At 45.3% G+C, this 25662-nt stretch overlaps 2 protein-coding genes across 3 annotated transcripts in view; both read left to right on the top strand.

Annotated features, from left to right (window-relative positions):
• The window catches only part of MED23 (mediator complex subunit 23), a 42660-nt gene extending 27727 nt beyond the window's left edge, over positions 1-14933 (top strand). The window contains exons 19-33 of the mRNA XM_077640157.1: positions 131-184; positions 1184-1292; positions 1378-1449; positions 1545-1655; positions 1750-1809; positions 2753-2863; positions 3999-4101; positions 7578-7676; positions 8354-8491; positions 9333-9492; positions 11311-11383; positions 11798-12012; positions 12943-13063; positions 13564-13649; positions 14573-14933. Coding sequence (XP_077496283.1) covers positions 131-184; positions 1184-1292; positions 1378-1449; positions 1545-1655; positions 1750-1809; positions 2753-2863; positions 3999-4101; positions 7578-7676; positions 8354-8491; positions 9333-9492; positions 11311-11383; positions 11798-12012; positions 12943-13063; positions 13564-13649; positions 14573-14747 — 1687 coding nt within the window. The 3' untranslated portion in view covers positions 14748-14933. The remainder of the gene's footprint in view (positions 1-130; positions 185-1183; positions 1293-1377; positions 1450-1544; positions 1656-1749; positions 1810-2752; positions 2864-3998; positions 4102-7577; positions 7677-8353; positions 8492-9332; positions 9493-11310; positions 11384-11797; positions 12013-12942; positions 13064-13563; positions 13650-14572) is intronic.
• A 2710-nt stretch (positions 14934-17643) lies between these two features.
• Positions 17644-24823, top strand: Fkbp12 (peptidyl-prolyl cis-trans isomerase Fkbp12). 2 transcript variants are annotated; one of them, XM_077640159.1, is made up of 5 exons: positions 17644-17817; positions 19119-19166; positions 20143-20255; positions 22806-22879; positions 23873-24823. In XM_077640159.1, the coding sequence occupies exons 1-5, from the start codon at positions 17781-17783 to the stop codon at positions 23925-23927; spliced, it is 327 nt and encodes a 108-aa protein (XP_077496285.1). In that variant the 5' UTR covers positions 17644-17780; the 3' UTR covers positions 23928-24823. The 2 variants fall into 2 exon arrangements, with proteins under 2 accessions (XP_077496285.1, XP_077496284.1); XM_077640158.1 differs by lacking the exon at positions 23873-24823 and having other exon boundaries at positions 22806-23015.
• Positions 24824-25662: the final 839 nt, after the last annotated feature.

The following is a 25662-nucleotide window of genomic DNA, read 5'->3' as shown; positions in this document are numbered from 1 at the left end:
ATTGGCATAGTGATGTGTTCTTCCCAGTCCTATGCTAAATGCTATGTGGTTTTTGCCTATGAAGTCTTCCACATCCAGCTTATGCAGGACCTCTTGTGTTGATCCTGTGCTCTGCGTTGTTTACTTTCAGTTTGCTGTGGAAAATGCTCTTGGAAAACGACCGGATAAGCCCACTGGCCTACAAGTGAGTCACTCGAGGATTTGATGTAACGACCGTGATGTACTGCGACATCCTTGACCGTGCTTGTGCACTACCTGAAAGTTAAAAGGTGTGCATTTGTGTGGTGTGCTTCAACTTTGCAGCTGAGACATGGCTGTTGTAGAGGTTGGTAAGCATGTCCCTACGCGGGTGTCCCAATGCCGCTTTTATGCTCGTCGTAACTATGTACAGTGACTCTCAGTATGACATATGACCCCTCATTGAGGAATGTATTGGGGTTTGTGCCGTGTACCAATCTAGTGTATCGGGATCCACAGCACTAGACATGCAGTGGTGCCATCTGTTGGGAGCTGAATGCATAACTTGCCAGCTTTTTGGGGCTTGCACTGCTTCGTGAAACAGGTCCCAATCACTTATTCGATGTTGCGGTTCTTATTGAGTGCAATAGCGCCTAGTGAAAATTATGTGGTGCGTATGTCATATCTGATTAAATAAATTTCTTTGACTTCGCTATATTGTAAGCAAAGATCTTTGCTGCTGTTTCTACAGGCTCTGTTCTCCCCATTTATATTTCTTTCTGTGTGGTTTCGCAGCATCTTCAGAGTCCTTGTGGCATTTTACAATAAGTGGAGCTTTATCGTATAAAATGTTTCTTGTATACAGAAGACACTTACCCATGCAGCTGCAGTTCTTTTGGCATAAAAGCATTGCATGAAACGGCTGGGCTGTCTTGTTTAGCTGCTCATTTAAGCATTTTTCTCAGATATTTTCATCTCTATTTCAGCCGGACGTTTTGAGACTTGATCTTGATCATACTTTTATAGCCATAACTTGTTTTGAGAGTTCCATAAATCTGGGTGACGTTGTTTTGCATATCTAAGCTTTGTTTCCTTTTCAGAAGTGTAGAGATTAAGCTTGAGCCTGGAAGTTGAATGAATATGAAATGATCATTCAAATTTTGTCTTTATTTTTTCTACATCGTTAGACTCTTGCAGCTTGCTCATGCTTATATTTCCCCATCAGGATTTTAGACAGAATTGGAGCCCGTGCCCTTTCTTCACACCTCCGGACGTTTGCTGACTTCCTGGTCTTTGAAGTCTCCAATTCAGTGGGAGGGCAACACGTGAACAAGGTAAGCGAAGCTTCCTTGCCTCGTATTTCATCGTTTGTTGCGTATCTGAAATATCCCATTCTTGTTTTTGTTTTGTTTTTTGCAGTGTATTGATGCCCTGAATGACCTGATTTGGAAGTACCACGTCATCTCATTGGACAGGCTGATCCTTTGTTTGGTCAGTATATTGTCTAGCCCAGTTTTCCTAAACATGCAAAGCCATATGTTCAGGATGTGATGGCTCATTGTTGCTTCTGCTGTAATGATGTGCAGGCTCTTCGCAGCTTTGAGGGCAATGAAATCCAGGTGTGCTTCTTCATCATACAAATGCTGCTGATCCGACCGTCAGAGTTCAAGAACCGGGTCTTGGATTTTGTCAAGAATGTAGGCGTCCCTTGCTTCACTTTTTTGTTGTTGTTCTTGTGTCCTGAGCTTAATCTTTTGTGGTTTGGTAAAGAGAGTCGTCGTATGCTTTCAGAATTCTCCAGAGCACTGGAAGCAGACAGATTGGCATGAGAAGCATCTGGCATTCCACAGGGTACGTCTGGGTGCATCGATTTTTCATATTTTAAGGCGAAAGCTCATTGCATAATGGCTCATCGGAAATGAAACCTGGCGTTGCTGTCTAGCAGCAGTGGTCCAAAGACCCCAGTGACGTCACTATGGTCTCGCATGCCGTCAGCAATAGACCGTGAGATAGTAATGGGTGATCATTGGCAATGAAGCAGACATCGGATTAGACAGTAGTAGTTAGTGATAATGGTAGTTAGTGACAGCAATAGTTATAAGGATAGTGATAGTTTTGGAGGGATAAAGGTCATTACTAAATAATTATGAGGATCATTAATGACAATGGCAATTATAAAGGCCTTTATGGCAAATGGTAATGGCCTTTAGTTCAAAGGCCTTTATGGTAAATCCTTTTTGGTCAAAGGATGCTTTCATATTCACAGCACATAAGGACCTTAGGTGCCCACCGTAACTTTTCATTTGTACTTTGAAAATTGCAGCTGCTTCCATCATCAGTGGCCCACGTAAAGTGTTTTGCGTAGTTGGAAACAGTGCAGTATGCTGTACGATGCTAAGCAGTCTTGTATCTGAAAAAGGAATTGGTATACTACATAAAAGGGTAGGAAAATTGGAAACAGTGAAAGAGATCATTTTTTTATGAAATGCCTCGCAGTTTTCCTTTTTTTTTACATGGTGAATGAAATGCAGTTGTTATTACTCAAATGTAATTTGCTTGTTATCTGCAGCCTCCAGCCAAATAATGGTACGAAGTGGCAAATGTTAGTGTTTGCAAACACACTTTCTCTTTTACACGCCTGGAAAAAAAGGGTCACCTTGCTTCATTAATTTTGCGCTAAGCTTTTCGTGGAGTTTTTCTTTAATAAGTCTTGCAGGTGCAACAAGCCTAGAAGCATTTGTGTCTGTCTCCTCTCAAAAGTTGTTGGCTTCAAGATACCTGCCATTTTTTGCAGAAATACCCGGAGAAGTTCTACTTTGAAGGTCTGCAGGATCTGAGTGGGCAGAGCCAGCAGCACACCTACCTGCCTGTGTACTTCGGCAACATCTGCCTGCGCTTCATCCCGGTAGGTGCACAACACATTGTTTGTGCTCCAGCAGAATGTGGTTAATTGGCTATACTTCGTCGCTTTGTAATGTGTCCATTTTGTACTCTCTCTTTTCTGGAGCAGGCGAGCAAAATGTCTCTTATGGTAGCAGCTTCAAGCCTGCTCTTTCCTCATTTTCTTTTTGCACTCTGTCTGTCTGTGTCATAAATCCAGCTACTGATCATAAGTTTGTTTGTCACCTGTCGTGGTGGCTCAGTCGGCAGGACTCGGCTACTGAGCCGGAGTACCCGGGTTCGAACCTGACCATGGCGGCCGCGTTTCTATGCAGGCGAAACGCTAAGGCGCCCGTGTGCTGTGCGATGGCAGTGCACGTTAAAGATCCCCAGCTGGTCGAAATTATTCCGGAGCCCTCCACTACGGCACTTCTTTCATCCTTTCTTCTCTCAGTCCCTCCTGTATCCCTTCCATCACGGCATGGTTCAGCTGTCCTCTGAGATGTGAGACAGATGCTGCACTATTTCCTTTCCCCAACAACCAGTTTCAATTTCGATCATAAGTTTGTTTTGGCATGTAGTCATTTTTGGTGCAGGGGCACTCAAATCAGCCATGGTTTTCATGAGCAAACTCATGAGTGGTTACTGTTTATTGTGCAATAGTTTGAAAATGCTAGCATCGGCTTGTTCTCGTATTTCTTTAAATCTCTCGCCGTTCTGTGTGGCTTGCCCTTGTGGGCTAGTTTGTTTAAATATGTGCTCTTGCTTTAGAAGCCTATTGGTGCTTGTTTATTCTGCTATGCGCCGAAGATGCCTTGAAACACTCTTGTCAGTCCCTTCAGGTGTCTTTTACAATCTGTCACCACTTTTTGTGTTTTCTTTTACTTCGAAGTGGCTTTTATTGTGTCACTGATAATGAAGCTCTACTGTCCTTCCATCTTTCACATGAGGTAAAAGAAGAGCATGGGCTGGAACACATGCTGAAAAAGCAGGTTAACTGAGCATGAAAAATACATGTCATGCGCTGCACTAGTCAACATGGTTGACTTTGCAGTATTTTCTGGTCTTGCTAATAGGAGAGAAAGAGCATTAGAGATAAAATAAACTAGGGGCAGAAATTGGAAGGTTATTGTTTTTTATGTTCACTTCGCCTTGTCCAGGTGATGGACATTGTTATCCACCGGTTCCTGGAGCTCTACCCGGTGGCCACCATCTCAGTTGAATCTCTGCTCGACCACCTCGGCTGCCTGTACAAGTTCCACGGTGAGCGCCAAATTCTTCGCTCTTCATTGCTGCGTTCCTTGCTTCGCATCTGCACATCGTGTGAAGGAGGAGAGCGCTTAATTCGATGCAGACTAAAACTTTTTCTTTACAGTAAAAGCTTGTTAATTTGACCCCCTTTAATTCAGAAATATGAATAATTCGAACTTCCGGCTCGCTGATTCAGATGCTGTGGATCTCGCGCTGGTTAATTGAAGGGGCTGTCGAAGGGAGGCTGTGTCCAAGTATAACCGGGCAGCACGGGGCTGTCGACCTGAATTACATGCTGCAGAGTCATTCACGCACCTCTGACATGCACGCGACGAAAGGCGTGACGACGAATGGAAGGCCCGCATCTCTGAGAATAGTCCGAGTGCTTAGTTTTGGTTTTGCTTTTTTGTGAAGCTGGCCAGCATCAGCCAGGCAACTTAATCCAGTTGAGCACCATTTCGGACTCTGATTGGCGTGTCGCTGATATTTTCAGCCCCCTCCTTTCATTTTTTTTTCCTCGCTACTTTGATGCCGCTGAGGCGTTTCCTTTGCTTCTGTGTGCGCGGTTCCGCTCCAATGTGCTGAAACTGCACACTCGTCATGTGCCGTTTGCTGCTTGCGCGGTGAAGCCTCCTCACTTTTGACGGTGCCGCTTATGATGGTGTGACACAGTAGCGGTGGAGCTCCACCACATCGCACCATGAACGTTGCAGGAGGCCTTTATGATTTTGATGCAGTTCTGCTTCGATCGTCCCAACAGTAGGCACACCATAAAACGTTGATGTAAACGTGAAAAATAGTCTTCGCCGTGCTGTTGCCATCTCAAAATGAAGCAACCGTTGCCCAGCCTTTCACCAAATAAATTTACTGTTCTTTACAATTTGTGGAAATACGAGGGAAACAAAGCCTTTCGCCCCGCCCGCACTCCCACTCCGCGGATGCAGCGTTCCCGCTCGCTAACCGTGGAGGGGTTCGTGCTCGAGGGACAAAGGGAAGGGACGACACAGCGTTAACACTCATATGCTATTTATTACACTTGCAACTAATACATTGAGCGGGCCAGCTAGCTACAAAACATCAACGAGGCATTCCTCGGAAATAGAAGGCTACGTAAGAAGGACTTCCGACTTACCGGCTGGGGCAGGGGCGCGACTTCGGAGGTATCGGCGGCGAACGTTTGTATGCGCCGATAATGGCGGCCGGGTTTTCCCGTGCGCGCTGCATTCTTGGGGCAAAGCCATTCCCTAGCATTTGCTGGGGAAGGCGACCAGAGCGCGCGTTTGCTGCGCTCGCTTCGCTGCCTGGAACCAGAAGTCCAGCGGCAAGGCACAACGGATCCCCGTGCGCCTGCCGCGGAAGGTGACGAGAGCGTGCGGCTGCAACCGCTCACCACGCTGGCCGGATCCCGAAGAGCCTCTCTCCGGTTCCGCAGAATTCCGCGTAACCTACGAGGTGGCGCTCCCGTCACCGTTCCCTTTCCCCCATGAGGGAGACTTCCCTCCTCGCCCAGCCGGGGGCTGTCCGTCCCGACGGCCGACGATGAAGATGGGCCGCATCGAAACGGAGGGGGGAAACAGGTTCTCCACAAATTTTTTCGAGTCATTTGATAATTAGGACTTTTTGATAATTAGAACATTTTTCCTGGTCTCTTGAAGTTTGAATTAACAGGCTTTTACTGTATCAAAATAATTATCTCAGTTATCTTAGTTATCTGTGCTTATTCTGTATCTACAAGACATCAGGCTTGCAGCGAAGGGGCAGAAATGCAATTTTCGGGCACACCTTTCATTCGTTGACTGCACCTTGTCCAGTGAAACAAGTTTTCCTTCAAGTCCTCTTTAGGAACTTTTTTTCTCACAATTTATGGAAGAAATAGTGTCTTTCGGTTGTGTCAAAACTACTTTAAAATTGAAAGTCTCGTGCCTATTTGGGCTCGTTTCTTGCGCAGTCTTTGCATGGCTGTATTCCTTGTGTGTGTGTGCTCAAAGATTGAACCTAAATTTGAATGAAGGAAACGTGCCCATACGTATTTATGCTGTGTGGTAATTCAGGGTGTGGTCAAGTGACAGCTGTCTTGTATTAGCATTCACGGAATAATCATTTAAAAGTGCGCATTATTGGTTAGTATAACAATCGCCCTTGTGCCCAGATATTTGAGCATGTTCAGGTGGAGCATCACCAAATGAAGTATACAAGGTTGTTGCTGCCTTACTGGTGGCACCAATCTTGCACCAGATTGGCAGGAAAAGCAGTGCCATGCAGTCTCCACCTTTGTGTAGTTGTGTGGACAAACACAGTTAAGTTTACCCTTCTAGGCTGAAAGGCATTGCATTCACCTGAGGGAAGGAGTGATGAGTGCAAGGTGTTTCTCTGCAATGTCGGCTGTGAGGATGTGTGCTCATAATCCAGCACTTACATCTGCACGCTCTTGAAAGATAATGCTGTCACCTTAATTACACTGTCACCTTAGTTACTGAGCACATGCCCTTGTTCAGTGGCTATACATTGTAATTTGCCATGTCTGTGTATTAATTTCCTTTGGAAATATTGGATGCAGTCGTGAAATAGAGTTGTATAGTGCTTGTCATTTTTCTGTTTTCATTCAACAAGTTAGCATAGGTATATTGCCAGATATAAGTCGACTTTGAAAATAAGTTGATCCCCTAGCTCGCTGCCCTTGCTGGACAAAAAAAAAAAAGTTGACTTCAAATATAAGTCGATGCATGCACTGGTCCTGCCCCGCCGTCACCGCACTTTGTTATGTAGTTTCCTTTGGGATGGGATAGCGACAAGCACGCAGCTCAAAGCAGTAAACATGTAGTGATACAATAACAAGGCCAGCAGTTTGAAGCAAATGCAAAGGCGATAAAATGGTGCCCCTTCCTGCCATCCACATTCACATGTGGTCCGACTGATTGCCAGCAAATCAAACTGCCAACAGTCCTGTAATTTCGGATTCTGGCGCGACGCATGCTCCGGAGCTTACCGGAAGTTTGTTCTCACGCTTTCTGCTGCTCGTACGAAAAAGCGAGTTCCAGCACGAGCTAGCCGTGCAAACATCAAGCATTCGAATTACTTACCTTTTTTTTTGACACGAGCTTCATTCATTGTGTTGGGGTCCGGGCACCGGCATGGAGCTCATACCGCCGCCAGCTGTTGATCTGAAACTACCTTAGACCCCTCTAATATGTCAGTGCCAAGCATAGGTCGACCCCTTCCCCAATTTCATTCAGGTGGTCATTTTTTAAAGAAAAGGTTGACTTATACGCGACAAAATGCGGTACTCAACGAAACCTTTATTCTTATGCAGCAGTGGCCTGTGTGGTTTATTGCCATTGGATTATCTGATCAGTACTTGGAGGTATTACTGTGCAGCATATGTGTAGAAGGAACAGTGCTCTGGGTATTATGTGATTCTCCAACAGAACTGTAAATGACACAAACTGTGAGTTTTCAGGCCAGCCGCTGATAGCAAACTGCATTTTCAGATCGGCCACTGACGTACCTGTACAACACTCTGCACTACTACGAGCAGAAACTGAAGGACAGGCCTCTTCTGAAGAAGAAACTGGTGGCTGCAATTACAGGTCTGGTGTTTTAGTCATACTACTTTCAATTCCTTTATTTAAAATTGTTTTTCTTGTGTATAAATCCTCTTTTTTTTTTTTTTCAGCAGTCTATTTAGCACTTAAGAAGGATGTTGCTTACCTGGGTTGTACAGGCAGCTGTTGTGTTTAGGCTACAATTCATAATGATTACTGTTGTCAAGCCCTTACAGTTTATAAAATTTTGTAGTTGTAGTAACTAAAAAACAAAGAGAGCAATTTCTGTAGTGAATGCACAAGCACTGAACTTACGACATTCCTAGTGATTTGAAACGAACTGGGCTTGCACCTTGAAGTTGACTGTCTTGCATTTGCAAGTGAAGCAAGGGACAGTGGATGTATTGAACTGGAAGTGCTTTCTGCATATTTGAGGCATTGAACATCAAAGAGCGTTGCTGTCATGATGCGATATGTTCGTATAGGATATGTTCACAAATTGTTGACACGCCTGTTGTCTTTACTAGCTTTAACCAACCAACCAGTGCAGTGACTGTATTGCATTAGTTGTCAGTTACAGCTCACTATCCAGCTATATATTCGCTTGTGACAGCCCATCTCGGTTGAAAAATTGCTGCATTAGCTACTATGATTGGCTGTGATTGTCATTGCCCTGGCAGAGCTTTCGTTGATATTGGCTGTCATTTTGCATTTGGCCCCAGGATCGCTGAAGGACATCCGGTCAGGCAACTGGGCTCTGAGCGAAGCCTACATCAGTTACCTGCAGCGGCCAGCTGACGACACAACCTGGATTCCTGACCTGGACTACTACATTGGGCTGGTCGGGAGAATGGCCGACAGTATCCTCTTGCTGCTGGCTCCAGACTGTTGCCAGTTATGCTTTCTGGTGCACCTGAACTGCGTATCCAACTCGCAAATCAAGCAGCCACACTTTTTTTTCCTGCTGAGCACATTTTAACTCTAAAGTGTTGACTTCCTGGCAGTTTGAGGGAAACAGGGCAACATTTAGGGTAAACTGGGACTTTGTGATGCATAACCAACTAGTTAGTTCATTGTGCTAAAAATTGGCACTTGCCTTTTTGCATTAAGTTTGACACTAGTTGATCTGTACTTCATCTCACAGGTAGTTTGCAGCACTAAATACTATGCCGACCGGATCCAATCAGGATGGTGTGCACTCCATGAATGTTTGCCCACGTCCGTTGTTTCCCTACTGGCGGCTCCATCTCTGGGGAGGATAGAGTACCAGTAGTCACCTGCTCTATATTCACAAGTGGCGCTTGGTGGCTTTTGAACATTTTTTTTATATGAAGTGATTCGACGTGAAGCGATTCTAGGACTTTCAAGGCTAACTGCTTCGCTTGCTTGGGGAAGCAGTGCATTTTCATTGGGCGGTGCACAGGAATCACGAGCGCCTCAGTAGATGCCATGTATCTGAATGGCAAATCATTACTTCGTAGCAGGCCTCCGCAGAGCTATGTCTGTGTGGGCTTTCTCTGTTAATTTAAACTGTGACTAAACACAGATTCTGCTGCATTCGGTGCTCAAGGCAGAATTGAATCAGTCGGTTGGTTCGTTCGTTGGTTGGTTGTTGTGCAAAAACATACGTGGAGCTTTTAGCTGTGCTCCTGTCTGTTGCGACAATATGTTGTTCTCCCTAACGATGCACCGCCTGAACAGCTGTGGCTGGCAAGTCTCCATTCCCGCACACGGATTGGCGTTTCAATGAGTTTCCCAACTCGTCTGCCCATGCCTTGCACGTGACTTGCATCGAGCTCATGGCACTGCCCGTGGCTGCTGCCGTGGTTGGGAATGCCTTGTTGGACGTGGTGCTGAAAGGGTGAGTGTTGTGAGTTCATCCTTTTTGCTGAGTGTCTGAAGGTAGTCGTGCATGGTGGAGGGTGAAATTACGTATATACAAAGGCAATGCTGATGATTGCTGGTAAATTTGGTAGCAACACAGTTGGGTTGTTATCACGGCTTAATTTTGTTTGGTGCAGTTTGTAGCAAAATAAGGGCCTCCAGTATAATAATGCGTTAAGAAAAACTTGGTGATGTGCTAGGTGTGGGACATCTAGGGTAAATATGTCAGTGTTGTACAATGAGCTGAATGTTCACTGGAATCATTGTGGCTACCACTGATGTTGAAATTTTAATCTGCAAAACTTGTAAATTTATCTTTGATCCTCTTGTTTCTGACAGCTTTTCACTAAGTACTGCATGTTGTCATGTGTGGTGATACCTTCGCACAATACGAAAAAAAAAATCACATTCATTTGTTTTCCCGTCTTACCCTTAAGGGAGTATAGGCACCTAACTTTGGTGGCATGTTTTCTACTACAATCGTGTGGAAGACACTACTACGCATGAATCACCATGTGATGTTTGCCTATGGTCGCTAAATAATTTATAATAGAATTTTTCGGTCATGCTGTTTCGGTTTCGTTTTCAACAGCCGAACGATGACTGTGACGTCAAAGAGTGCTTTTGTGTCACATGAGGCATGGATAAACGTCCATATAATCGTTGCTTAATCGTTTTAATTTACTGCAGTGCTGAAGTCAACCTTCCTTAAGAGCCAGAATGACAACGAATGTGGAAGCAGCAATTATATTGCAGTTTTTTCATGCCTCACATGGTCTGTAAGTGCACGTTGACGTCACAGTCCTCATTCGGCTGTTGAAACCGAAACCAAAACAGCACGAGAAAGAAATGAGATTATACATTATTTAGCGGTTGTAGGAGAATACCCGGTGGTAATCTGTGTACGTATAATAAATTAATAATGCCTTACACATCATTACAAACAAGAAAACATGCACCCAAAAGTTAGGTGTCTATACTTCTTTAAATTGTGATGCCGCACTATGGCACTGAACTTCAAGCGGTTTTGAAAAAGACATTTCTCTGTGCAACAGAGTTTCAGTAGGGGCCCTTTTTATTGAGCACAAACCAAAGAAATTCCAAAGATGTCATCAAGTTGCTTGAAAAATTCCTCAGGCCCATATTTGAGAAGTGCAGGATTGAAAAATAGTGCCTCCAACTTTAAACATGTATACACAGCCCTTATTGGCTCACTGCAGAGATAACGGTAGTATGTTAGGCGTCGTAGAGTGATAGTTGTTCAGATGTATGCTGTCAGAATACAGCTGTAAGCCTTTGCTTTCCTGGCAGCATTGTAAGGCGCTGTGTAGCCTTAAATCACCATTGATATTGTAGTTTCAAAAACCACACTTCTTTTTGCTAGACTAGGTGCTCTGAGTGGAACATTTTGTGTTCCAGTAAATGGATTTAGATGTATGATATTGTCGAAGTGGTTGGAAAGGTGAGCTAGACAGGTGTGAAACTTCAAAATGCCACTCATGATGTGATTTCTTGTAAGAATGGCTTCTGCGCCTCACATGGTTGTGACCATAAAGCCACATGATTTGTTACCTCCTCAAAGCTGATCACCTCTGCAGGCAGCTGCTTTCTGAAGACACGTGTGTTCAGGAGCACTGTGGCCCTATTTCAGTTCTGAAATTTGCCACCATTGGCTAATTTGGGCAGAATAATATTTTGTAGGAGCTGGCTATGGGTGGGTGGTCGTAACTTTGAATTCAAGAAGTGCGAGCGTGTATGCTAAGTTCTCACAAAACATTTTTTTTTTTCATTCTAGACACACAGTGCTTCCACGTGGCAGCATTGAGAACTGGATGAATGCCATTGGACTCATCCTCACTGCACTCCCCGTAAGTCCTGCTATTACTCCATCCACTTGTGGAGCAGCAGCCTTCAGAATGCAGCAGCATCAGATGACGTGAACTGCACCTCTTACATTGTTTTTTTTTTTTTCCCCTCCAGAGTTGAGAGCTGTGTTCCCAGCTGCATTATGCATGTTGGCCCTGCTTAAGGTCTGATGTGTTGGTAGCATGCAGAATATATATTACAACAATGCAAACTTTGCTAGCATGAATTAAATTACATTCTCGGTTATAAAGGCAATAAAAAGTACCCTATTTGTTTGGGTAAATCAATAGTTTTGTCTTATTTATTGCCTGCTGTACCATCTTAATTCCTTTTTCTTTGTTTCCATAGCGTGCTTCCACACTCTATTCCGCATGCACGTTTGGAACAAGTGTCACTCTTGTCACATTTCTGTCCAGGAGCCGTACTGGGCCGTGCTCAACGACCGCATCCTGTCGGCCCTGCAAGGCCCCAACCTGGCAACGCCCTCTGGCAGCAACCAGAGCATCTTCCAGCTGCTCAGCTTCTCATCCAACCACAGCAGCATCACCGAGGTGCAGTGCTGCTACCTCATGGCGTTGGTCCACGCCGTCTGGTACCATGCCAGCATCGGCCAAATCAGCCAGATTCCACAGTGGGTACCCTTCGTAGTTGGTGTACCCATTTCTTTCAGTGCCTCCTGCTTGTTTGCTTCGCTGTTTGTTAACTATTGATATTGGCTTTTGCTATTGAATAGTTTAGGGTCGTTGATGTGTTGTGAAGTTGTGGGTACATCATGGGCCGGCTCATTATATTTTCTAAATGGTCACTGTCTGACCCCGGCGATTTTTGATTAAAAAAAGCTATAGAACGAAGTATCATAGCAAGCAGAACTTATCGAATTGCCACTGTACTTGGAAGCACATTTTGGAGGTGTTCAGAGGTGTTGAGGGGTGAATCAGCAAACTAGAAGGTCACTGGGAAAGTGGAAAAGGAGCCATGAATGTACCAAGCAGCAAGGCTAATTCATAGAATCTGCAGTTGAAAATAGTCACTTCCTCCCTTGGAGCAGTTTTGTAATTTTGTTTGGCGTTGAAGTTTTGTAACATATTGGAAACAGAAGTGCACCTGGCAGTGCAGCCTTTTGACCTTCTAGCTGGTACGTTGCTGAATACGTGAGCAGGGGTGCCAGGAGTGGCGGCTGTTTCCTCTTGCACTGTAATGCTGTTGCCCTTCAAAAGACAGCTAGTTGGACCGGCTGATTTTTTATCAGCTCTTGACTGTTATAGAGCACACTACACATCTCAAAATTGCATTTAATGGAGGGGGGGGAGTGCAAAATTGGCTGTTGAGTTTTTTTCATTTTGGCCGTTTTGCATTAGGCACAGTGCACTGAGAAAACAGACAGAGATGTTTAGCTTATCAAAGGTGATAGGCTGCATGTAACATATGGATAGAGAAGGAACATTTCGGCTTATTTATAGATGAGAGTAATAAAGTGATATGGGGGGAGTGTAACACATATCTTGGATATGTACATATGATTCCTTCCACCTCTAAAGTACCCAGTGTTCCTGTTTCTCAGGATCATGCGTGACCGGTTCAAGCCTGCGGTGAAGACAGAAGAGCAGTTCCTCTTTCTGTGCCATCTGGTGGCACCATTCTTCCAGCGCATGGGCAACGAGAGGTCGCGCAACGTCATGGACGTCAGTGTGCACGCCCTATATCTCTCCTCGTCTTTTTAATCGGGTTTATCAGTGCGCATTGCGGTAGTTAAAGCGAACTCTTTGCCACCCCAAAGTGAGGTACAGTCACCTCTTGGTAATTGAACATGTCAGTAGTTTTAAACATGCCAGCTGATTATTCTGTTCTTTACTAACGAAGCTTCGCTTGTGGTCTAAATGAATTTTGATAGATAACTGGAGGTTTTCTTCTTAACTTCAGGTTATAACTGAGGTGAAGAGTATAGTGCGGCTTATGGTGAACATGGATCTCACATCAAAACTGAATTCCTTTCAAACTCAGTTGATTTCATTTTTTTTTTTTCTCTGAATCTTCGGACTCGTGGCAATAGTGTTTGCCGTTCACTGTCAGTGACAGCAATGGTTGCTGTGCACCAAAGGGTACAAGCTAATTTTTTTTTTTTTGCACGCTCATCCTGGTGAAGCCACATCGTTTGTGTACAATCTTTGCTTTTTCTTTCCAGATCACAATGGAATTGTATGAAATGCTGGAAAGTGTCGATAAGCACTGTGAGCAGCTGAACTACATTGATCAGATCACCGACCTCTTGTATCCTTTTCTCAGATATTTGCAACTACTACATTTGCATCAGTGTCATTATTTTTGCCTGCAGCCTTCACAGAAGCGCTGCAGCTAGAAGTACTAAGTGTATAATACATACTTAATTTAATATAATAGGTAATTACCACCAGCAGTTCATTATAGCATCACCAGAATTGCAGTGTTATTTATCGACAGTGGATACCGTACAGAACTTATTCCTTCACCTTGTTTGCCACTGGCTGTTTTCCAAAAGAGGGAGTTTTTGGCCGCCACTTTATTCGTGATAGCTGAGGGCAACAAACAGCATGTAGTTATCGGCTTCAGTAGTTGCTCACATATCGTGGACACTTTTGTCTGTGATCGTGTGTGTACGTCATTTTTTTTTCCGTGTTATGTTTCACAAATTTTTTTTTCTATTCTACATTTTTATTTTTTAAGTTAACACATTTGCTTTTGCACCTGTATGCTCCTCATTTATAGTGAAAATATTTTTTTCATACTGTTAGCAGTATGCTGATTTCCTGTCGCTTTTATGCACATGAATGTTTTAATGCCTGTAACTTGTGACTAGGTTTGGTTCGGTGTGTCAAATCAAGGCATCTCTTCCAGATTGGCTCAGATTTGCTCAATAGAGCGGTAACAACTTTTAAACATTGCTTTTCGCAGACTGCAGCGCCAAAAGCATAGTTTTATCAAGCTCGTGATAAAGGCACGAATAAGTGTATAAGTCTTAAACCCTACCGATTGTGATTTCTTTAGTATATATGCCTCGTGTAGATCCCAGTATATATAGCCATGAAAGTTATGAAAAACGAAAACACATGCCAACAGTCTTCTTATAGGTGCATATTTCAAAATTTCTGCATGAGCCTCTCAGAAAAGTTGCCTCTTTACATTCTGATTTTGTCCTTGACCAGAACGCGGTGCAGGTACCACATCAAGTACATGTTCACCGGCGATTCCATCAAGACTGAAATCGAGAGAAGCATCCGCAACCTGCGACCAGCCCTGCAACGTCGTCTGCGGTTCATCACTCACCTGAACATAGAGGAAACGGCGGCTGCCGAAACTCTTGGAAAAAATTTTCACGTTCCCATCTTGTAAAGTTCGTCCGCACATTTGGTCTCTGAGGCTTTCAGCTTTGTGGCATGCCTGCCACGTGTGTGTCGAGGATTCATTATGGACCACAGAAATGACCATGGAATTTCTGTTCCCCTGTGCCAAGCATGGTGAGAACATGTTACTTTGCCAATGCTGGTAGTATTTAATAAACATGAACGTTTCTTGCTCTTGCCGTGTGTTCTGTGCATCAGCAGAACTGTGCCCAGTTTATCGTGTGGTTAAAGGGCCACAGAGAGGGGTGTTTGGCTTGGCTTTAAAATGCTTGCACTATGTAGAGTACAGGCCACCGAGTGTCCATGCCGCGTACGTGACCTCAAAAGCAAGCAGGAAATTTACAATACATTTTTAAAAATTCCCGCTTTTGCACCTCGCGGCGACGTGCGGTGCCGGGCTTTCACGTGAAACCTGGCATACGACGTCACGTCGTGCAAGTGATGTCAGCAGCCGGGGGTTATCATTGGTTCACAGTGCCAAATTCTTTCAGATGTCACGCGCTACCACGGCCGCGGCCAATCCGCGCATGCCGCAGCCAGCGGAGGTATGGGAGGGGCCGAGTGGGTGGGGCCGGCGGAGGAGCGCAGCCATTTTAACGTGTGAGAGGAGAGGGGAATGGACGCCGAAGTTCAAACTTAGTTTGCATATAACTCAGCTTCCACAAAACGGATTAAAATAATTCTTGCTGGAGGATAATTATGAAGTGGCCTCTTTTAACATCCCAACATATTGCAACTTTATTAAGAGCCCCTTTCTGGGGCCCTTTAAGACAGTTGATAGGGCATGCATTGCCTGTTCTGTTTGTTTGAAAGTACCTTGAAGCACAGTTTACAAAATTCTGTCTTGATCTGACCTACATTTTTGCTAAACGCGGGCACAACTTAAGTCTGCAATGACTGCCACACTGAACTCTCCCGTGCCAAAAGGAATTTTCTGTTAAAGCTTTTCTTGTTACCTAAAAAAACCTAACCACTGGGCTAAATTAGAAGCTAAAGAATTTTGATGCCTTCGGCTTGTTTGATATAGTCTATCAACGAAAAGCTGATTTTGTTTACTGTTGTGATTGGTCAGCAGAGTAACAACCACTGCACAGATCATGGGTTGTTGCAAAGTGCTTTGTTTTTAAGTAGTATCCTACTTATAGTGTTTTTCAATTTAAGTATTCATTTCGGGAGCAATGTGGCGAATGTCCACAAAGACATGGTGGGGTGAGAAAACTTTTCTGGGGTTGCAGTATCTGCTTGAGTAGCGAATTTGATCACAATGTACCTAGTACATATGGCAGACATGACACATTATGCTGCTTGACTGTAGCTGGATACAGCTAAAGCCTGCAGTGTAGCTCCACCCGCATTCAGGACTGCCAAACAGAATTCGTCTGTGGCAGAAAGTAGACCGTTGTTAAAGCTTTTCTTATTACTTAAACAAGAGACAAAATTATAAGCTCTAGAATCTTGATGCTTCTGGCTTGTTTGGTCACAGTTGTGGTGCCAGCAAATGTGTGTGTTCATACTCTCATCTCTCTTCTCATCACATCGTCACCCAACAGAACCCTCTTTCTTCTCCTCCCCTTCCCCAGCGCAGAGTAGCAGGCCAGATCTCAATCTTTCTGGCCGACCTCTTTGTCTTCATGTCATTAAGTTTATCTGATTTTGTTCACTGTTGTAATTGGTCGGCAGAGTACTATAGGATGCCACAAACCATGACCCATTGTTACCTACTGCTGTTTTTTAATTTGTATCCTGCTGTAAATATTTAGAGTATGATGGGCTTTTTCTTCTTCTGTACCAAATATGGGTAGAAATTCACACATGCATAATATGCTCTTCCTGGTTAGTTTAGAGATAGAAAAGTATATGAGTACCATTTCCACGCTCATATTACTGAATTTAATTAGCGCATAGTAGCTTCAATTTTATTATTTCACTACATTGATCTGGTTTTGTATATTCGAGCTGGCTAAGGACAGGGTTAATTGGAGACACATGGGAGAGGCTTTTGCCCTGCAGTGGGCGTGGTCAGGCTGATGATCATGATACTTTCAGCACCTTACATAGATAGTTCAGCACAATAGAGTGTGTGTGCTGTGTATACAAATCTGGATTTTGAATTTGTAAGCACATTGAAGAGATCCACTTGTTATGAACTGAGTCAGATAGGAATCTGGATAATGCTTCAAAAAATTTTCTACACCTGAGCACCCACGAACTAACTGCAACACAGGACAACGTTCTGCGGACATCAACTATTGGCTATATTAGATTTTACTGCCCATTTTACTGTCTTGTATTGGTCAACCTTGACAAACAGAGAAGGAGCTTTCAAATTTTTGGTCCTCATTCTTTACTAAAGGCTATTTTCACGGAAGTATTAATCCGATTTGTGCCTTGGGGCAGTAATCATTTTATAAAGAATACGCTTTGAAGTTTTTGTTTAATACGCAGTCAACCTTTCGAGGCGCCTGCTGATCCTTTTGGCACATTTCTGAAAAAAGAAAAAAATTGGTTTTTGGGGAAAGGAAATGGCGCAGTATCTGTCTCGCATTTCGGCGGACACCTGAACCGCCCCGTAAGAGAGGGGATAAAGGAAGGAGTCAAAGAAGAAAGAGGTGCTGTAGTGGAAGGCTCCGTAATACTTTCGACCACCTGGGGATCTTTAACCGCACTGACACCGCACAGCACACGGGCGCCTTTGCATTTTGCCCCCATCAAAACGCGGCTACCGCGGGCGGGTTCCTAGAGATTTTTCTACAAAATTTATCACTAGCGACTGTAGCGCCATCCGTATAACCGAAGAAATTGTAGAGGGATGAACATGAAGTGCAGCTCGAAGCCAGTGAGTGCATTCTCGTGTGCATTACTCTATGCACTTTGCGTTCCGCGCCTGTTGATTGGTTCACTACGCCACCGCATTCTCAGCTTGGCTTGGGGCAGCAGCTGGCCGCTGACCGCTTGTGGCCCTTATCGGCGTTCCGCGCAGTCTTCGTAGTGCTCGCGCTCGAGTGAATCCTTCCGCGTCAGCATGGGCGTTGAAGTGCAGACCATTTCTCCCGGCGACGGTGAGTGCTTGCGGCTGCCGGCGAGTTGTGCTGCGACGCCAACATGGCGCTTGCGGCTGCGGGGGACGCCACGAGGCCTGGCCCGCCCAATGGAACCGCCGTCGAGGCGCTCACGTATCGAGCCGATCGTCTCTGCGACCGGTCCTACGATTTCTTGCTTTCACACATCTTCAATACACGCTCTGCGGAGCATCAGGCTTTGAGGCAGCTGCACACTGTTACCGGTTTGGGGAGCCAGGGGGGCCCCAACCAGGGTTCTGCCGGTTGGTGTACCGGCGATCGCGACAAATGGCAGGCATTCGGGAAAATGCGGCGTTAGGTGCCTAGCGTGTGGAAGGGTACTGGGTCCCTTAGCGCGTATCGCGTGACAGCGGGTTGGACAATGCATTTCCCATGCATAGGCACGTTGGATTCCATTGTGCCGCTTGAATTGCCAGGGCAGTTGCAGCGTTCTCGTACGGAAAAGCACACTTCGTAGCGCTGTTTGTGGATTTTTTTTCCTCACGATCTGACTCTGACGCAGGTCGTGGCATGCTTGAAGCGCTCGGAGCAGACGAGCTGTAGTTGCGATCATACCTTGTTAAGGGGACAACGAACGGATCGCTTTGATGGCAGGCGCTGTTGCCGATGAATCTAACACATCTGTGGCAAAAATATTATAAAAGAAAATACCCTTCGCGTGTTTGAGTGGTGCTATATTAACTCGTACTCCTGCTGTGATAGTTGGATGAGCGTTGGCATTTCCGTGACCATGGCGGAGGGCTTGAGAACCGGTGGTATACTCGGTTCTGCTTTGCTAGCGTTACGATCAGCGACATGAATGGCCGAGTGGCTTTTGCAAGAGAGAGAGAACAACTGTGATAATTTGAAAGCTCAAACGGCCTTAGTTCGCTGCCTGTAGGTATGTCAACATCTTAGTTGGCGAAATACCGTGCGTGTTGTCGGATCGGTTGTCATGGAGTGCTGGAAAAGGCTGCGGTGCGTTCACAGGCCCGAAATAGCCGCACTTGAAAATGTTGCGCCGCCGACTTGACGGAATTATTAAGTTTTAAGAGTGCTGGGGGCACGCCCATTTGAGCATCCCGCACTGGGCACTAAAATTAGAAACTTGGCGTGACGTAAAGCCTAATCGGAAACCTTTAGGCGTTCAGATCACGAGTAGTTGAATTCTAATGCTGATAGCTTGAGAAGGGGCTGTGTTTATTTTTCTTTTCTGCAAATAAATGTCATTCAGCAGGGAAATAGTGCTAGTTCAGCCTTTTGCTTGTGTGTGACTCGACTGTATCTCGTTACTTGTGCAGGCCAGACATTCCCCAAGGCAGGCCAGACAGTGGTGGTGCATTATACAGGTAAGGTTTTTTTTGTTTGTTTTAAGGTAAAGGTTTGTTTTAATCATCGTCTTGAAGTATTGAAGTCATTCTTGTTATGTGTAACTGAACCTAAATCTGCACAATACCTCACTTCTGGGATGGCCCACCTAGCCTTGCTTTAGTGTCCTCTTTCTTGTTGTGAGGGTATCTTGGCCCCACGTAAGGATCGCACACTGGTTTATTGTAAGACACATAGATATAAACAAAACGCCAGCGTGAAAAAAAAAAAGCCTCAGCTGCTTGCCTATAGAAGGCACAGGAGGCAGTGAGGTTTTTTTTGTTTCGTGGCATCATTTCTCAGTATGCCCTTGTTCCAGGGGCACCGCACACATTGACTGCCATGCTCATAACAGCAATAGCTAACTAGGATTGGACATTCCTGAGCTAGTTCCACTACCTGTGAACTTTATGTGAACGTCTACTCTGTTAGTTATTCGAAGTGCTGTTGTAGCAATTTCCACGGCACGTTTATTTAGGGGTCTGTGCACCCAGAAATATACCTTTTGCTGTGTTGTGAGAGCTTGTGAGCCTTGTTTCCGCGGGTTATACAAAAAACTGTGCATGCAGACTTGGAGCTATTGCAGGCTGCAGTGGAATTGTGTAAGTGTAGGTTGGAGAATCTGGGAACATGCAAGAAGAGTGCTGTGAATGTTGTGCGCCTGCTACGTCTACTTTTTAGTGAAGGAGGAGCAGCATCTTAGCGGTATGCAGATTGGGGGTACGGGATCATTCTGCTTGTGTCCAGTATTGTGCACATAGCTTTTTGTATCTTTTTGTATGCTGCCTGCACAGCATGGTTGTCAGTGCACCGCATGTTTTCTTACCCAGTGTGCATACCTATAGAGTGTGCACTCTGTACCTTCACTAAGGTGCAGTGCATCAGTTGGCCCATTTCCTTTGCCGATTCAGCTCCCTCAAGACTCGAAAGTGATGCCGTGTTGCGTGCTCCGTGCAGGCACCCTGGCTGACGGTTCCAAGTTTGACTCGTCGCGGGACAGGGGCAAGCCCTTCAAGTTCCGCATTGGCAAGGGGGAAGTGATCCGTGGCTGGGACGAGGGTGTCGCCCAGGTTAGCCATTCGCTCTCTTGGTTGTTGTGGATGAATGGACGCACGCTGAACTGCGTTGCAGAGTTGCCCATTTCTTTGTAGGGAGCGGGCGTAAAGATGTAATTTGACCAACTTGAAATCAAATATGTTACCCTGATATTTAGTTATTTATTAGTAGTCTTATGGCTTACAGGAAGGATTATAGAGGAGAGGGGCTGAAAAACATTAGTGCATGTAGCACAAAATACAAGCAAGGCTGAAAATACAGCTACACACAAGTGCACATGTAAGCATCAGAAGAAAGAATGCTGAAAGTGAAAGAAACTGAAACGGCAGCAAGGAACAGTAATGGGCTAGAAATGCAGTTTAGGTATGGGCATAAAGTTAATGGTTTATATTAAGTTAGTAAGTGCTCTAGGCTCCACAAGGTGTGGCAATACCTGTAGCTTATGTTGTCTGAAAGCGTGACACTGTAACACTGCAGAGGACATGGTTAGGCTAGCTGGAGCTAGCAGGTACTAGTATAGAAATGTAGTGCTCGCTGTTGTAAGCTGAAAAAGGTTGAAACATTGTCAGGCTCTGAAGTTCTGGCTCTCTTAGCTTTAGTAGTCTATGAGTTATTGGATCTTTGTTTTTTTCCTGCTTGCTAGGATCAAGAACACTTGCTAAATAACTCTGCATGGCTACTGTAGTTTCTTCCACTTTGTTTGGCCCGATTTTAGGTGTGTCAGTTAAGGTACTGTGTTTCGCAGGCAAATTTAATTCTTCTGAGACTTAAAAGTTCGCGAGGAATCTCACTTGAGCTTCGTTACTGTAAATAATGCGTAAAAACATAACAGAATGGCTCGTCTGGTTTGGGTTTAACTTATAGGCTAAATGGGGTCATTGTATCCGACCTAGATTTTTATTGAGAGCCTGACATTTTGAAACCAGCTCAGGCTATTTATCGGACGTGACCATTCAGAGCTGCACTGTGAACTGCCCGCTGCGATGAAGAAACCAGTTTGGTTCTGAAACATTGGGTTTTCGTTTAAAATCTTGGTGGATACTACGCTGCCATTTTTACTATAGAAATGTCTGTTGTTTCTTTTCTTCACAAAAAAAGTTGATTGCCTTGCTGTTCAGTACAAGACGAATAGCCCCTGGCAACGCCTTGCCGCGTGTGTGTACAACCTGAAGGTCGCCAGCCTGCACAAGCAAGCGGTGCACATATTCACACACCGCAAAACAGTCTCAGGTGCAGTGGTAGATATTGTGCCTATTGGTGCATTGCTAATGTGCATATAGTTGTGCATGGCAGAGCTGTGTTCATCAAGCGTGACCCAGCCAATCAAGGGCGTGCCTTATGGTGCTGCCCTGGCTTCATCAAGCATGAGCGGAAACGACGGCTTTTCACGCGCAGTGCTCACATTTCCTGTTGTGTCGGCAGCATTGTGTGGCTGTGGCAGTAATCGAGGTGTTTTCTTCCTGCAGTAGGCTGTGACCTTGTTATGATTGAATTATTCTAGTTCACTACTGTTTGGGGTTTATTCTTGCATGTTTTTCTGCTTGAAACTGCAAACAACACCACTTCGTTGATAGCATTCCGCCACATGCTGTAGAGAGGCAGGTTTTGTGAATTGTCTTATTGTTTATCAACTAGCATTATGTTCATTTTCATGCTTGTATATACCGGCACCTTGTATACCATGTTCTTAGTTCGGTGGTAGCTTTGACATCTGTGGGTGCTTAATTTTAGCCGTGAAAGGAACTAAAGTCTTTGCAAGTGAAGTTCTGAAGTGCCACTGCAGGTGTGTTTATGCCTGCAATGAATTGTAGTGTTTTGTGGGTAGGGATGCAATAAGTACAGAAGTTGGTGTGTGTGAAGGAAACCTATTTTTTTAAGAAAAGAGTTTGAATGCAAGAAAACAAAACGTGCATTTCCTAAAGGCACAAGTTTAGGGCACCCATTTTCAGGTGTAGTGAAATCTATGGCTGCCTGTTAACTGCAGCTCATTTTTTGAATGAACTGGTGGCATCATTTCCATGGTTAAAACATGTTTGGCTGCCATAGAGACCTTTGCCGTTATACACCTGCGTGTCACATGCCACCAGGGTTAGAATCATACAATCAGGATTTCATGAAAATATGAACATATTTACTCAGAGGACCCCGCTTAGCCGCTTAGATTATTGTATTCAGTGTTGTCATAGATTCAGTCCAGGCCACAGCGGCCTTGTTTCGATGGGATGAAAAATACAAAATTGCTTGTGCGCTGTGCAATGTCAGCGCAAATTAAAGTTCATCACAGTACAGTGTTTTACTGTGTGGAAGCACTCCTGGTGTAGCTCAAAAGGGCACTTGTAGTTGGTTTGCTTTGCACCAGTGTCATTTTTTTGGAGGTGTGAATTATACTGCTCTATTTCTTTTATCAACAAGCAATTGTTCACTCACTCTGTGCGCTTGTGCATGCAGAAAGGGCCTTTATGCAGTGATTGAGTCTCACTCTGTGCACTTGTGCATGCAGAAAGGGCCTTTATGCAGTGATTAAGTTAATTCCCTGCCTTTCTTTTTTTTTTTGTTTTACGCAGATGAGTGTGGGCCAGCGAGCCAAGCTGGTCTGCTCGCCAGATTACGCCTATGGATCAATGGGCCACCCTGGCATATATCCTTGGATGGTCTCTGTGGTGGCTGGGGTAATAGGGGGTCAGTCCTTAATGAACTGGTGCAGCCTTGTTGGTTACCCAAACAGGAGCATTCGAAGAGGCAGGGTTGCAGTGTGCTGAGAATGTGTGGGGAATCCTTAGAGAAGTAGGTGGTTGTACAGGCTGTTATCTTATTAGAAGTTGTTCTTTCTAAGGGAAGTAGCAGGCAAGGTTTGTTGTTCTAAGGAGGAAGTTGCATAGAGGTGCACATCGTGCTGCTGACCTTTGAGAAACCTTGCTGGTGAGTATGTCTCAGCTCTGTGTAGCTATGCGATGAAGGTTTTTGCTGCTTTAGCAGGCATGCAGGTGGCAGGTGTTGGGTTGAAATGCAGCACGTATCTTGACGTTACCACAGCTGGTGCCATTAGCATTCTCAGTGAACTGGGCTGCATTTTATGCCCTGCATTGAATGCCTTCTTGTCATTAGAGCATTAGGTATGGGCTAGGCAGGCTCATTGACAGTTAACACCTTAGAGCGCTCTCTTAATTACCATCTGAGACGTTTGTAGCATTTCTAAGAGGACTTGATTATTTGCCAGGAAAACAATCCACCAAACGATAAAGCATTTGTTGGAGCTTAGGTTGTCATAACAGAACACCAATAATTTTATATGTGGTATGTTATTCACGTGCATACGTCTGTTATTAACTCTGCGATGATGATGACACGTGTATAGTTGGGTGTAACTTGAAAACTTCGTTTAGAGGCAGTGGTGAATATACCTCAGAGGCGGCCTTCCAGCTAAATACTAACATCAGCCCATTCTTGTAATGGCATGGTCAATCAGCTTGGCCCTGATATTGTGACAATATGGCAATGCCACATATTGGAGGGCCTCCATTGTGGGGCATTTACCACTGCCTTCTTGAGTCTTATCGGTCTGTGAGAGCAAAGTTCTTGCCAAACGCACCAAATGCAAGGCCTTGTCGTTGCCTCCTTGACTACATTGTACCATCCCACCAAATGCCGTGCTCACCTTTGACGTGGAACTGCTGCGGCTCGAGTAAGGCGTCAGCACTCCACCCTCTCTGGCTCTTGGAGCGAGCACTGGCACCATGCCCGGTTCCTGGCTTTGCTCTTCCCCTGCGGTTTATTGTTTTTGTTTTGTTTATGTTTTTGTCCCTTCCTCGCGTCCAGCAAGTCTCGGACAACAGGCTTGGCCGTCCTCTCTCTTGGACAGACAAGGGAGAGCCTTGTTTGCACCGGGCCTTCTGTTCCAAGTGGCAGCGGAAGACTCGCTTCCATCGAACAGCGCCCAGAAGAGAGAGGGGTCCCCCCAGAAGAGAGATTTCACCACACCGTTTTGCTTTGAAAGTGTTGTTCTTTGCCGGGCCAACGATGCTCACTGTGCCCGTTGAACCAGCCCAAATTGTGCGGGAGTTTGTCTTGTTTCCGTGTGCTGTCCTGCAGCCATCATGTTGCTCACGACCTAAGCAACTTGCAAGCAAAAGGAATTTTGACAGAATCTGATGACTTTGAAGGCGACACGTTCAAGGGTCGCCGTCATTACTCCTCCTTCGGGAAATCTCAGAGTGGCTTGCTGCCAAGAGACAGTCACCACCACCGCCGAGCGCCCCTGGCATCATCGTGCACAGCGGTACCAGCGGCACCAAGTGTGCGCGTGTGGTTTTCTTGCCCCTACAATCTGGACGCCCTTGCTTCCCCATGCAAGGGAGTTCCTGAAGTGATTCTCAGGCGGCCAACCACTCTGCTCGAAGGAGCTGTTTTGACATTGGACTTGCCAGGAAAGCCGCTGTGTTTCTCTGTGTACGCTCTCTGGTTGTTGGGGACCGTGGTGTCGGTGTGATGCCTGATATGATGCCGCGCCATGCTGCGCCCTGGAACTATGCACCCCTCCCGTGCCCTGTACCTGTGTGTGAGAAATAGAGACGTTCCAAATGCACCTGCTTTGTGATGTACTTCCCCTGAAGATGAAGAGTTTTGTGACGTGCTCACTGTGCCCGTTGAACCAGCCCAAATTGTGCGGGAGTTTGTCTTGTTTCCGTGTGCTGTCCTGCAGCCATCACGTTGCTCACGACCTAAGCAAAAGGAATTTTGACAGAATTTGATGACTTTGAAGGCGACAGTTCTTCAATTCATAGCGTAGCAAAGATGAGAGGACAAGGAAATGAAGTTACACAGCACGCACGCTGTTAAAAAATTAGCTGCTGGAGATTAGTTCACTGCTCTTTCCATGTGTTGCCAGATGGCATGATTTCGTCTCCCCAACGTTAGTACCTTAGCTTCTGGTTAAGCAGTGCCACCTGAAGGCAAATAAATGTATGAGGACGGTTAAGACCACAATTAAGTGTGCTAATAACACAGGATGAACACTTTGCAACTAATTCAGTCTCCCATGGGTTTGTTGCCTTTCAGGTTGCATTTCAAGATGCTTTAGAGCCAAAATCTCCTTTTAAAAACTGACGCTGAGATGTGAAAGCACTACTATGCCGCTGAAGGAATAGAATCCGTCTCCGCATCCACTGGTTGAAAACAAACTGCCAGAATTTACTGCGCATGTGCTGTTCATGCTTGCGACAGATGGCGGCTGCTGCTAAGTACACTTTCGAAACACTGTACCTGACCGCGGCTGCATGTCCCACATGTGATTGTTTTCAGCCAATGGCCGACTAATTTGCGGAATTTCTCTCGCGCTCCCTAGTCACTACTGCGCATGCGCCACTAGTAGCAAGGAGCCACATGCGTTCCTCCGCAGCCAGCGCGCCGCCCTTTCTTCAAAAT

Source organism: Amblyomma americanum, chromosome 10 (assembly GCF_052857255.1).
Source record: "Amblyomma americanum isolate KBUSLIRL-KWMA chromosome 10, ASM5285725v1, whole genome shotgun sequence".
In the NCBI taxonomy this organism is placed as follows: domain Eukaryota; kingdom Metazoa; phylum Arthropoda; class Arachnida; order Ixodida; family Ixodidae; genus Amblyomma; species Amblyomma americanum.
This window is presented reverse-complemented; position numbering and strand designations above follow the sequence as displayed.